The sequence below is a fragment of the Brettanomyces bruxellensis genome, chromosome 7 (assembly GCF_011074885.1).
Source record: "Brettanomyces bruxellensis chromosome 7, complete sequence".
NCBI classification, from domain to species: Eukaryota; Fungi; Ascomycota; class Pichiomycetes; order Pichiales; family Pichiaceae; genus Brettanomyces; species Brettanomyces bruxellensis.
The window spans coordinates 1,216,137-1,229,830 of record NC_054688.1 but is presented as its reverse complement, the minus strand read 5'-3'; the positions used below and the strand labels follow the sequence as shown (position 1 = coordinate 1,229,830).

General features: G+C 42.0%; 3 protein-coding genes across 3 annotated transcripts; 2 read left to right on the top strand and 1 right to left on the bottom strand.

Moving 5' to 3' along the window:
• Positions 1-4,279: 4,279 nt before the first annotated feature.
• Positions 4,280-8,089, top strand: BRETT_005006 (uncharacterized protein; the record flags this gene model as incomplete). The annotated part of the gene is made up of 1 exon (XM_041283492.1): positions 4,280-8,089. One exon carries the CDS (start codon positions 4,280-4,282, stop codon positions 8,087-8,089), a length of 3,810 nt encoding a protein of 1,269 aa, XP_041136844.1.
• An 837-nt stretch (positions 8,090-8,926) lies between these two features.
• Positions 8,927-9,955, bottom strand: MDH1 (Malate dehydrogenase, cytoplasmic; the record flags this gene model as incomplete). Its single annotated transcript, XM_041283491.1, has 1 exon — positions 8,927-9,955. The coding sequence occupies one exon, from the start codon at positions 9,953-9,955 to the stop codon at positions 8,927-8,929; it is 1,029 nt and encodes a 342-aa protein (XP_041136843.1).
• A 2,273-nt stretch (positions 9,956-12,228) lies between these two features.
• BRETT_005004 (uncharacterized protein) lies at positions 12,229-13,517 on the top strand (the record flags this gene model as incomplete). The annotated part of the gene is made up of 2 exons (XM_041283490.1): positions 12,229-12,570; positions 12,615-13,517. 2 exons carry the CDS (start codon positions 12,229-12,231, stop codon positions 13,515-13,517), a joined length of 1,245 nt encoding a protein of 414 aa, XP_041136842.1.
• Positions 13,518-13,694: the final 177 nt, after the last annotated feature.

Genomic DNA, 13,694 nt, shown 5'->3' with positions numbered 1-13,694 from the left:
CAAGGGAAAAACAGATTGCGTGGTTGGTCTATTTGTGGATGATATTATTATAGGTGCATCGACCAAATCTATTCTTGAGAAGGTCACTAAGCACTTACAGAAAGCTTATGAATTAAAGATCATCGAACAAGATCCAAAGACATATGTTCAAAGATTTTTAGGTATAGATCTTAAGGTGGAGAGACTTAAAAATGGTCGTGTTGGAAGAATTAGTTTATGTCAGTCCTCTTACATTGAAGAGTTTGTTGAGAAACTGAAGATTGAGATGACACGAAAATGCGCTACACCGTTGAGTCCTAACTTTTATTTTGATATGGATCAACACCCGTTGAAATTAACTCAAGAGGAATTGGATAAAAGAGTTACGGATTATAGACGCAAGATTGGTTGTTTACTTTATATCTCTACTATGACTCGACCAGACATTGCTTATGCAGTTGATTATTTAGCAAGATTCTCTACTTATCCACATGATTTAGTAAGAGAACAGGTGATTCACACAATTCGATATCTCTATTTTTCGAGATTCAGGACAATTGTTTATCAGAACACTGACGCCGATAAGCTTAATCATCTAATTTGCTATTCGGATAGTGACTATGCGCAAGATCCAATTACTCGTCAATCAATGAATGGTTATTTTATCATGTTTGCTAATGCGCCAGTTCATTGGAGAAGTCACTACACTCCACTGGTGTGCAAGTCTTCTACCGAAGCTGAATTACAAGCCATCAATTTCTTAACTAATGAGTTAGAATGGTTCCATCCTTTGATGAAATTTATTTCTGCTTATCAAGGAAAGGTTCATTGTCCTGAGTTACTAGTCGACAACAAGTCTGCCATAGATACAATAGTCTTCGGTAATTTTTCGCCGAAGGCAAAGCCATATGCAGTCAGGCTTAAATGTCTTGAAGAGAGATTTAATCGAAAGAAGTTTGTCATCAGGCATGTTGGCACAGAAAACCAATTAGCTGATTTGCTTACTAAACCAATAACTATCAAGGTCATGGATAAACTAAGGCACATGCTTATTCAGATGTTACAAATCAAGGGAGCGTGTCGGAACCTATGAGTTATAATAATGTTTCATATGTTAATAACGCATAAAGGTTCAACTGGTATTTGATTTATAATATGTGAATCAAATTAATGTTCAGACAGATAGAAGAAATAATTCGCGGAGAAATTTTTCCTGTGAAATAAATTTCTCCCTAATCTACTTTCGGCTGAGAATGACCTATTCCACTTCTGCGGAAAAATATCTCTTATATGTATGTACTACTTTTTCCTTATATACTATGTGTCTCTTAGAAGGGACGACGACTTTATTGTGTAATTTGCAATACATATTCATATAAGGAAATCCATCTTGAAGTGAACCTTCAGCTGAAACCAAGAGTAACCTTCGGGTTCTCGCTGGATTACAAACGTGTTCGTAAGGACCCTATTTTGTTATGGGGGTCATTCTATGCAACAGAAGTCTTTTCTATATCCGAACTATACGGCCAATCCCGTTCATAACCTTGGGCATCTGCGCGCTCGGTAGTGCTACGGCACAGAGATATGTGAGCAATTAAGTAGATACAAATGTCACACGGGATTTATATACTCTGACAACTACCGAGTGCGCAGATATCCAAGGTTATGAACGGGATTGGTGTTGGAGTTAAGAGCGACCTTATGAGTTACTCCCGGGCTTTAGCTATCAAACTCCTTCTTTAATAGAACTAATAAGAACCTAGCAGTCGGGGAGATTCAGACAATTGTAAGATCGGTTACCTAAGTAGGTGGATATAAATGTACCAAGTGGTCTGTGTGATAATGTTAATGCCTTTAACATTCTAACAATAGAAGAAAATGAATTTACTCCCTTTACTCTGTCACCATCAAGCAGAGTCGGACTAGTTGCATTGCAAAATAGGCTATCGGGTCTGGTCCCTTCGTAGAAGAAACAAGTTGTATAAAAAGAGGTAAAGTATAGTAAAAATAAAAAGGAAATAAAGTGAGGTAATCATACATAATATAAAAAAAAAAGATTATGATCACGCATGATTATTTTTTTGCTGATTTCCTAACATACACAGTTAGTGCATTTTATCCAGGATTGTCTGTAATAGATATTATTCTAGACCTTCGTTATTTAAGAATAAGTTCAGATCTCAAAACAGATAAATTTAATGACATATAATAATAGATTGCCTAATACTAGGTCATATTCTCATATGTCCGACAAAAAGTTTACCGAACGTTAAGCGTTTCAACTTTTCGATAAGCTTAAAGTTATTAACACATAACGATTATCTTTCTTCAATTTATTGTTTTGGTAATACCAGAGGGTGATAAAGTTATCCATGTGATTATAGAAAAATGGAGGAAACTTACGAGCTATTGTAAGACTTGCATATTATTATTTCATGAAGGTTCAGATATGTACGAAATCATTTAATATTATTGCATGTCAATTACAGGTTGCAAGCAAATATTCTTCGTCTTTAAGGTTGTAATATTTTTGTTTAATTGGTTTAAGTGTGACTCAAAATGACATATTCCACTTTTGCGAAGAGATTACATTTTAGATCATCTGTAACCTATTTTGTTCTTCCTTTATTACATGAGTTATGAGAACATTTTGAATTCATTTTCGATTAACGATCAGACACATTGGAGTCAGTCCTTCTACGTAATGATGACCCTTTCCTACATTCGATAATATTTGTTAAATATCGCTTGACATAAGCTTTTTTGTTACCCACATCTAATAATAATAAAATACCTATCTGGAACACGATATTCTGAAAGAAATATATGTTTGACGGTATTATAAATTGTATTGAAAACTCCGCTAATCATCAATCCCGAAATATATAATTACGAATAAATCCCATAATTTAAATTTAGTAAGGAATGAAAAAGGAAAGAAATAATAAAGGAAATGAAGATATCTGAAGGACATAATTCAACATAGGCTTGGAAAAATATCAAATGAGTATACATTTACTTATACGATGCTCTTTTACCATACTGATTTCAAAAAGTCTAATATTATCCATTCGTAAGAAGTTCTTGGAACTTTTGGGAAGGTAGTACTTTTAGAATTGGGCAGAGATAAAAATTAAGGTAAAGCGCGATCCAAAAAAACAAAGCATGAAAAGGCCCCGATTAATAAATGGGGCTAAGTGAAGAAAATAATGCGATTATGCATGACCTGACCAGGACATTGAATGATATATGAAAGAGGCTAAGTAACCGGCAGGTTAAGAAAGGAAAACTTTTTGGGACCAAGAAAGATAGAAGATAGAGCAAATAAAATTAAGGGAGTGCATATTATAGAAATCACGAGGAATATCATAGAACATAGGCAGGAAAAAGAAGGGGGAGGGAGAATGATAATGAATAGAGTAATGAGCAGAGTGAGAGCAGAGTAATGAGCAGAGTAATGAGCAGAGTAATGAGCAGAATAATAGGACTGAGTTTGGAGCCTGCAAAAGTTAAAAACGCGTAAAAGCAGATTTGGTGAGAATGATGGAGCGGGGAATTATGGCATGGATTGGCATGATACAAAAATGAACGGGAGGACAGAAAATCCAAGAAAATCCAAAGACAATTCAAAGAAAATTATAAATCTTGATAGTAATAGGTATTAATTAACGCCTGAAGAGCATGACGCACAATGGAAGAAATCGCAGGGTAAATTGAAAGCCGAAAAAAGCCAACAAACACATTGCTGATATTAAGGCGGAGCGCGATTTTAGCAGAAAAAAAAACGGTGACGGAGAGAAAGCAGTGGAAATGTAAGGATAAATAGATAGAGATCACTACGTGCTTGTTTCGCGCATAACATAAAAAAAAAAAATTAGAGTATACAGAGCATACACGCGAGTATAGCGAAAAATAAATATGTTTAAGGTGAAGAAAAAAGTCAGGTGTAGTTAGCAAAAGAGAAAGTAGAGAGCGCAAATATATATAAAGGCCTGCATAACGATCCGGGGAGTATATCAGCAGTCACAGATCAAGGCTTGATTTTAAAGACAGCAGGCAGAACAGACTTTGCAGGGTGCAAAGTTATTGAAAACCAAGATCAGTTGGCATTTTTGCAGATACTATATAAAATCGAGAGAAACACCACAGCTGTAGGTTGACAGGAATAACAGAGCCAAGGGTGGGATCGACGATAAATCCAGATCAGGCGGCAATTCAGGAGGCAGAAACACGCTTGAGTGTGAGAAACAAGGAACATTTACGTACAACATCAGCTTAGTAAAGTCAGCATAGCAAAAATATGAGAAAGGCAGATCTCCGAGCCAATCTATTGAGTGATGATGCAGTGTTTGCATCGGCGGCACCGACAGGCGGACGGGCCAACAAGCATATAGGAATGCCGATCAAAGCCTACGGGGGGTATTCAGGGGGGAGACCTGTGCCCAATGCAGCAAATCCTGCTCGAGGAGCAATTAATGTTAATGGAGGGGGAATTGCAGGAGGTATGACGGGAGCAATGGCGGGAGGGATACCGGGGGCAAGTACAGGGCAGGTCCCGGCAGCGGTGCCGGGCAGGCGGCGGCCACCAGTGCCTACTCAGCCTGCCTACCAGGCGTATCCAAACTATGCCACTTCCCCAGGTGCCCCTGCAATTCCCCCACAGCCCATACAGCCACCGGGGCAGCAACCACCGGGACAACAGCCTTACTACGGGGCACAGCAGCCCCGGTACGCACCGCAGGCGGCATACGGGCAATACCAGGGCTACCAGGGGAAACCAGTGAGTTATCAAACAAAGCCAATGGACTACCACGCACAGCAGGCACCTCCCCTGCCGCCATATCCCCAGCAGCAAACCCAGCCAGCCCAGATGCCGTCCGGCCACATTTCTGTGCCCCCTGTAAATCCATATCTTACGGGGAGACCGGGCGGGTATTTGGAGCAGGGTGAAATGCCAGAAAGTGGTCACCAGGTGGGAAACCCACCCGGGAACGCCTACGGGTACCCGGATGCCCACGGGGAGTACAATGGGGAGTGGAAAGGCGGCGCGGATGAACGTTATGGTGGAAAAAGCGGCCCGGATGAACGTTATGGTGGAAAAAGCGGCCCGGATGAATACTATAGCGCGAAAAAGCCCCAGCAGAGACCCACGTACGACGAAAGAAAGACATCATCGTCTTCACGTAGGAGATATGTGTCACCAGAGGGGAGATCACTTGGAGAGCACAGGCGTTATGAAAAGGAGAAGAACTATGAAAAAGATGATGAAGACTACGAGAAGAACTATCGAGACCACAGAAACCCCAGGCACGATGTTCCATTATCTCCAAGTATCTCGGATGATAATAGCGTGTCATCTTCCTCGTCAATCGACACTAATCCGTTCGACAGTCCCCGGCACCGCATATCAGACGGTCCGACAGACATGCCGGGCAAAAACACGCTTCGTGTTGCATCACACCGCCGGAAATTATCATCTCGACACTCGTCAGAGTCACTTTCACCAGATGACAGTCCAGATAAAGCTAGCGTGTTGAGTGATTCGACTTTGGAGCAGGATCGGATCAACCAGTTGGAGGATAAAGTGCAACGTTTGGAAAGAGCGTTGAGAGCACAGAAGAGTGGAAGTGAGTCGGATGTGTCTGTTGGATCTGCAACCAGGAGAAATGCCGGCAGTTCGAACTCTTTGATACCGTCTGAGGAGTACGAGAAGGGGGAATATGATAAAGGAGAATACGATAAAGCGGTAGATAACGACTTTGAGTATGGGGAGATCGAGGCACCGGGCAGTCTTACGTACTCGAAATCAATCTACAGAACCGGCTTTGAGAAGGCAGGGTACAACTTTGGCAATAGCAGTGGAATGAGATCAAGATCGGGAAGATCTCGAAAAGGCCCCCAGCCACGGATGCCCGAGATTAATGAGCATTTATCGAAACCAGCGCGGAATATCACTGAGCAAACAATGTCTTCAAGTGTGTACAGCGACCGGAAACCAAGTGCTACTAAGGAGTATACCGGGGATGAAGATGATGAGGACGATGCAGAGAGGTATTTCAACGCTTACGAGCACAAGTACGAGCACAGGCAGCAGAAAGCGAAGCACAAGGACGGGGAGAGTGGCAGATCCTGGCATCAGAAAAGCGAGAGACACAACCGGGCGAAGTATGAGGAAGAGGAAGAAGAGGGCAAGTATGAAGAAGAAGGAGATGACAAGTATGAAGAGGAGGGAGACGACAAGTATGAAGATGAGGGAGACGACATGTATGATGAAAAGTATGATGATGAGTACAAGGATGAGAAGGAGTATGATAAGTATGATGATAGGTATGACGACAAGTATAATGATAGACATGATAGACGTGAGGACAGCAGCCGGCGGAAACCTTCGGCTTCTAGGAGACCAAGAGAAGCCGTTAGAACACACACAAAAAACTCCTTGTACGGGGAAGAGAGAAAACCTCGAAAAAACACAGAGGAGTACAGACCGGAGTGGTACAGTCGTTCCAAGACCTCAAATTCTACGTCATCGTCAGCAACACCAAAAACACATAAACCCAAGCCCAAACCTAACCCCAACTTATCCGCCCCAAGGTCAAGAACACGTGACCGCAGACCATCACCCGTTCCCAAACCGGTACCAGTGTACAAAACGAGCCGTTCGGATCCCCGGGTGGACCAGAAGCGGGCACAACCGTACACCACACAGACCAGTTCCGGTGCAGAGTCCAGAGAGACGAGATTTTCACCGATGATCAAATCAGTGCCTGTGATTAAGTACAGCACAGCAACATCGGCAAAAGCGTTCTCGGGCGGTGTAGTGAAGCCTATTCTTCCATCACAGTCTCGTGAGCCGCTTGAGAGTGTGGTTGCAAGATTTAGAAACACCAGGCAGAAAGCGCTGCACGATTACAAGATGTTCACGCCGAAAATCCAGTTTTTCTGGGCTGTGACGCTCCTAGAGACCGTTGCAAGGCCTGACGTGTTGTCAAAGATGGCAATAGACGGAAATCTAAGGCGGAGACCCATCCCAGCGAAGTCTCTTCGCACACAGAGAAAGCAGTTTGTTTCCACGGCCGTAAAAGTGCTCGAGAAGCTCGTGCAGACTTCACCGATGGAAACTCGTGCAAGGTTGTACTTGGCGGACCTATACTCGGGTGGAATTCACCCGGGAGTGCTGGACAAGAACGAGAAAGCTGGATTTTCGATGTTTTACGATGCTGCAACCAAGCAGAAGGACCCAGTTGCAGCTTACCGTGTGGCATGCTGCTTAGAGGCGGGAGTTGGCTGCAGGCAGGATTCTCAGCAGAGTTCGCACTTTTTCAAAGAGGCAGCAATGATGGGAGACCCGTCTGCGATGTGCCAACTTGGAATGATGTACTTTGCCGGGGCTAACGGGTTCCCTGTTGACATTGGCAAGTCCATTCTCTGGCATAAGAATGCAGTCGACAGGCTTTACGACCGAGAAGTCATGGCTTACGATACTTTAATCTCTGCCAGGTCCTTTAGCGATGCCCGTGGAGCTTTGTACACGTTGGCGAAGATATACCAGACGGATCTCGATCTTCTTTCGATCAACAACGAGTCTCAGCGGTCGAGAAACGTCATTGGTTCGCTCGAAAGACTGGATGCCTTTCGCAACAAGCAAAAATCTCTCGCCTACTACCTAGAAGCAGCCAAGATAGGCCATCCGGAGTCGCAGGCAGTGCTCGGTTACTATTACTCGAAAGGCTTTCTTCCAACATCCAACTTCAAGCCCGATAAACGGTCGTCAAACGGCGTTAAGGACCGAATCGAGCCCAAGAGATCTATATACTGGTATTCCAAGGCTGCCCAGCACAACCATGCTTATGCAGCCCTAGGATTGGCCAAATGGTACGGATCGGGGGCTCCAGACAAGTCTTTGGAGAAAGATGAGCAGCAAGCATTTCTGTGGGGAAGAAAAGCTGCTGATGAGGGAAAACTTCCCGAGGCTGAATTCATGATTGGCCTGTGCTTCGAGCAGGGCTTTGGCACATCCGTAAACCGCCAGATGTCCATGAATTACTACAAACGGAGTGCTTCCAAGGGCTATGGCCGAGCCATTTCCAAGGTAGGCTTGAAGAGATAGAGTGATAGTGTAAATAATAATGACAGTATGCTTTTGAGAGGAACTGGAGGGACTATTCCAGAATGTAGTGGCTTAGTAGCTTTGATACTTTCTTCATTCATGATGGAGTTGATGCTGCTGCGAATTTCTCTTCATGCATTGATCATATTAGTATGCATTCGGTAAAACATGCATGCGACATTTCTTGAATTGGTGTGAAGCCAAATAGGTTACATGATTCTACATAGTACATTGTGCTTTACAGGCCGAAGAGGAAATGCAAAGTAAAAATGCAAATGCAAATGCTTAAATACATCTAATTCTGGCTTTCTCAGGCATCAAACAAGGCAAGCTGCTTATAGGCGCAACTACTATCGATATATCTACTTCAGATGCCATTATTAGCACCTAGTCACTAAACCTACTTCGAATTATTCATGTTGTGTCTATGCAGGTACTTGGAATCAAACTTCAACGTACTTACTTATATCGCTTGATGGTTCATTTATACTTTACATCATATAATTTCCACAGTACAATGTATGATTTTCACACTGAATCGTATAGTTTCTGCTTTGCATCATGTAATTTGTATCCACTCTACGCATATTTATTCACCCACTTCATTATTATCAATCCTACTTTCTTTTTTACTTCTACTATTCATTCATATCATTTACGTCATTTGCATTCAATTTATGTATCAACAAGAAACCACCCGAACAAATACCGTGAACAGCGCTAATTAGTTTCCAAGTCTCCCTAATGCGAATACTTGCGGGAACAACTGGTGTGTGCATGCCCACTTTATCACCGTGTGGCCACTTCCAAAAAGACCAAACAAGATGCCCTCTCTCCTTATGGATTCTCCTTGACGAAATCAACGCCCTTCTTGATGTTCTTCTTCAAGGTCTCCTTAGCAGTGGCAAGCATCTTTTCCTCCACCTCCGTCAACAATCCCAACTCATGGATTTCCTTCACACCTTGGGGTCCCAAGGTGACTCTCGAAGCGAAAAACTCGACTCCCTCGTCCTTGAACTCCGGATTCTCGATGTATGTCGATTCGTAGATGTCCTGCTCGCCGGCCAAGCCATTCAAGACAGAACTGGCAAATCTGGCACCGGCACTGGCCATGGACAAAGTGGCTGATCCTGCACCAGCCTTTGCCTTCACGACCTCGTCACCCCCGTGTTGAATTCTGTTCACGAGGGCTTCGTACTTCTCCTTAGGGATTTTTCCCTTGTACTGTGTTTTTGGGATGAGGGGCACAATCGTAATACCAGAGTGGCCACCGACAACTGTCACATCCTCTTCGGTTGGATCGGAGCCGACAGTCTCCGAAATGAACCTGTTGGCCCTCAAAGTGTCCAAAGTGGTCACACCAAACAGCTTTTTTGGATTGAACACGCCTTTGGACTTGAACACCTCGCGCACAATTGGAACTGTCGAGTTCACGGGGTTGCAAATCACACAAATTGCCGCCGTAGGGCAGTTTTCCGCACAGGCCTTGGCCAAGTCTCTCACAATAGAGGCGTTAGTCTTGAACAAGTCGTCTCTCGTCATTCCTGGCTTTCTTGGAACACCCGCCGGGATCAAAACCACATCTGCACCTTTTAAACACGTGGCAAGACCGTCTGATTCATCTGGCGTGAATCCCTTCACGGTGGAGTTTGTTGGGATGTGCGAAAGATCAGCGGCAACACCCTTGGCAAGCTTTATGTCGTAAAGTGCCAAGTCGGTCACCTTGGTGTTCATCTTCATCAATAGCGATAACGGCTGTCCAATTCCACCGGCGGCTCCAAGAACGGAGACCTTGTAGGCATTTAGAGCAGTCGATGAAAAGCTCCTTGCTGCGAATCTGGAGGCTCTTGTGAATCTTGCAAACATTGTGATGCTAAGTGTAAGTGGGGGACAATCGAACAAGTACTGATAAAAATGTATACGTCAGAATAAGCTCAAGTTGAATCTAGGAGTGAAGTGTTTGGTAATACAAATCACACAACTGACAAATGCCAAAACGTACTTGTAAACTGAAGTGGTGGAGCTGAAAACCAAACTTGGTTGTACAAGCAAGAAAAATTTTGCATGCGCATACACTGGTTGGCAAGAACAGATACGGGAAAGGAAAACAACGGGTATTTATAAAGTACAGTCAAAAAATAAGAATACAAATTACAAATAGGCAAGAAGGACATATGCAGAATGGAGGATTCGAGCCAGATAAAACGTCATCCAAGTGAAACAAGCAAGCGGAGGAGAAAAGGGTTACTAAAAGTAGCTATGATTGATTTCGCATTGCGCATTACTCCGATAAAAAAAAAATTAAATACAAAAATTGCGAGCCTGAGATTTTTTATTTAGCATTATTACATTGTTCGTGAAATCTACCGGGTGCCGAAATGGCTCTTGTGTGTGAAATGGAGGAATGGACGGGTCCTTCTGGGGAAAAGGCCTGGCTTTTTTTTTATAGAAAATCCCTGATATGATCTTCAAAGTAGATTTAAAGAATATTACGGGGCTAGCGGGGAGAACTCCGCATTTCAGTATTTCCATTAGGCCTTGTAGTTGCCCCTGGTAAGAATTTGTCTTCTCCGGAGATTCTCTGTAATCCCTTTGCCATCCCCTGCACAATTTACTGGGGGCCATTTCCCGGCTACCGCCCATTGCACGGGGTGTGTGCATCCTATTCTGCCCGGTATTCTTATACGGTTATCGTTTGTCACGTTAAAAAAGCCAACACTAATGCCAGAACTAAAGCCACAGTAATCATCGATAACAAAACGAAATCCCGGACCTGCTCGGAGTTTGGCCAACTCATTACTGATCGAATTACCTATTAGTAATTCGATCATTAGCTTTAACCCATGCTTTTCCTTACGCTGTTATCATATCTTCATTTCATTTTTACATTCATCAACTTAAGATTACGCTTTACAGTTAGTCCTTGAAACGATGCTGTTTTCAGCAAGCTTGGCACTGTCCCAATTCCCGCTCAGCCGTTTTGATTTCACCGCAAGCGACAATTTTTTTTTTTTTTGCGCATGACATATCTATCATCTCACACAATTACAAATAATTGTACTATTTTTTTTTGTTAGATCGAATCAAAACCTATTCATTCTTATTCATTCATTTCATTTCCAGCACGGTTACGATGACTTGCCAATAAATAATTCATTCCCCCACATTTGGGACTCATTCGCAATTCCAACATATGTAGTTTTTCAGACATTTATTTTATCTAGCACTTACTTTATCTAGTACTTATTTTATCTAGCACTTCCTTTATCTAGCACTTTCTTTATCTAGCATTTTCTTTATCTAGCATTTACTTTACCTAGCATTTATTTACTCTATCCTTGGGTTATTTCACTTTTCCATCTTGTGCAATCAATCTCCTCGCATTTTATATATTTTATGTGTTTAATGTACCACATGCTCTGTACTGGTAATCTTTTTTTCAGATCTCTTCTTTCGATTATTTCGTAAACTGACTGACTGACTACCAATGGGCAAATACAATAATATTTTATTTCTGTTCGCAAAAATCCGATGATTTTCAACCCAACCCGACACCGAATTCGCCTTTTACCCTCTTATCTCGGCTTACTGGCTAATGCCTGATATTGTTCAAACAGCCGTGCGTGACCCCTCGATTGGTCGAGCGGCGAATCACTTACACGGACCCGATTCGGGGAACGGGCGAGCTAAGATCCCAGAGAGAGAGAGATCTGGGACGAAAAACTTAGAATCAGGAAAACAAAAAACTCAAAACTTTTCTAAACAACCGTACACCGGACGCTATTTAGCATCGACGCTTGTCATTGCGTCTAAACTGAACACGCCCCTCAGGATTTTTCTTGTGCTCGAAGATGATTCACGGATGATTCAATTCATCTTTTTTTCGTAGTGAAAGCTGACTTACGAGGATGCTGCAGGTAAAAAATTTCAGCGAATAAGGGATTTTCGAAGTGTAATGAATGCATATAAAATGGTTGCAATCGAAAGTCATTTTTTCACTCCTCTAAACTACCGGCCTTTTATACTTAGTTTTTATTCTATCATTTTTGAATACTTTCTTTTTGTTCATCAGAGTTTTCAACAACTGATAGCTTATATCCATTAAATATCACCATTACCCCTTTCTCAGAATATCAGCCATGCTTAAAATTACTACCTTTAAACGTTCGTGTTTCACCTCTAGATTGATTTTAAAGTCTACCACTATCAAGCGAAACTTTGCCCAATCTGTTGGCAAAGTCGATGATACTGTTGGTTTGATTGGTAGCAAGACATTGCCAATCTCAAAGGCGATGCAAAAAGCTTTGACTACTGATAAACCACTTCACAATTGGACACAGGATCAAATCGGTGAAATATACAACACCCCACTTCACGATCTTCTTTTTTACTCACAATTGATTACACGCAAGTTTTTCAATCCATCTGAAATCCAGTTTTGCTCATTGCTGTCCATCAGACAGGTGGTTGCACAGAAGATTGTAAGTATTGCGCTCAATCCTCGAGAAATCACACTGATGTTAAGGCAGAGAAATTACTTGATTTGGACACGGTTTTCTCCCAGGCGAAAAAAGCCAAGCAAAAAGGTGCAACCAGGTTTTGCATGGGTTCTGCATGGAGAGGAATGCATGGAAGAAAGTCTGCTCTTAAAAAGATCAGTGGAATGGTGAAAAAGATCAATGATGAACTAGGAATGGAAACATGTGTCACACTTGGAATGCTGGATGATGGCCAGGCGGAGGTGTTAAAGAAGGCTGGATTAACTGCTTATAATCACAATATTGATACTTCAAGGAATCATTACAAGAACATCATCAGTTCTAGAACATTTGATGATCGGTTAGCTACTGGTAAAAGAGTCCAGGATGCTGGAATTTCATTGTGTCAAGGTGGCATTTGTGGCTTGGGAGAAACAGATGATGATAGAATTTCCTTCTTGCATACATTATGCACTTTGAAAGAACATCCAGAGTCTGTTCCTATCAACAAATTGATTCCAATAAAGGGAACCCCGTTGGCAGATGAGCTTAAAACAAAGTATAAAGGTAGGGAACTTACAATGGAGCAACTCCTTAGAACAATTGCTTCTGCAAGATTGTTAATGCCTGCATCTATTGTCAGATTAGCCGCCGGAAGATACACCATGAAAGAATCAGAACAATTACTAATTTTCATGGCTGGAGTCAACGCAATATTCACTGGCGAAAAAATGCTTACAACAATGTGTAATGGTTGGGATGAAGATATTAATATGCTTAAAAAATGGGGATTTGTTCCGATGAAATCCTTCACCAGAAGTACTCCAAACGCTCATTTGAGAATTAATATAGATTCCAAGAGTAAGACTTTTAGTATTAATTTAGCCGAAAATGTTCCGATTACTGAACGAGCACTGAAAGAGCACTGTGAAGAGAGTGGAAGTATATAAGTATTGACAGTGCCAAATTTTATGAAACTCATAAATAGAGTGGTAAAATCCTCAATGAAAGCATAAATCAGTATCTACACGCTTGTAGCTTTTTTATTTTTTTTTTTTAATTCATTTTTTTTCGGGTGGCATCTCTAATGTTATATTTTCGGACAATCAATTTTTTTATCATCTGTT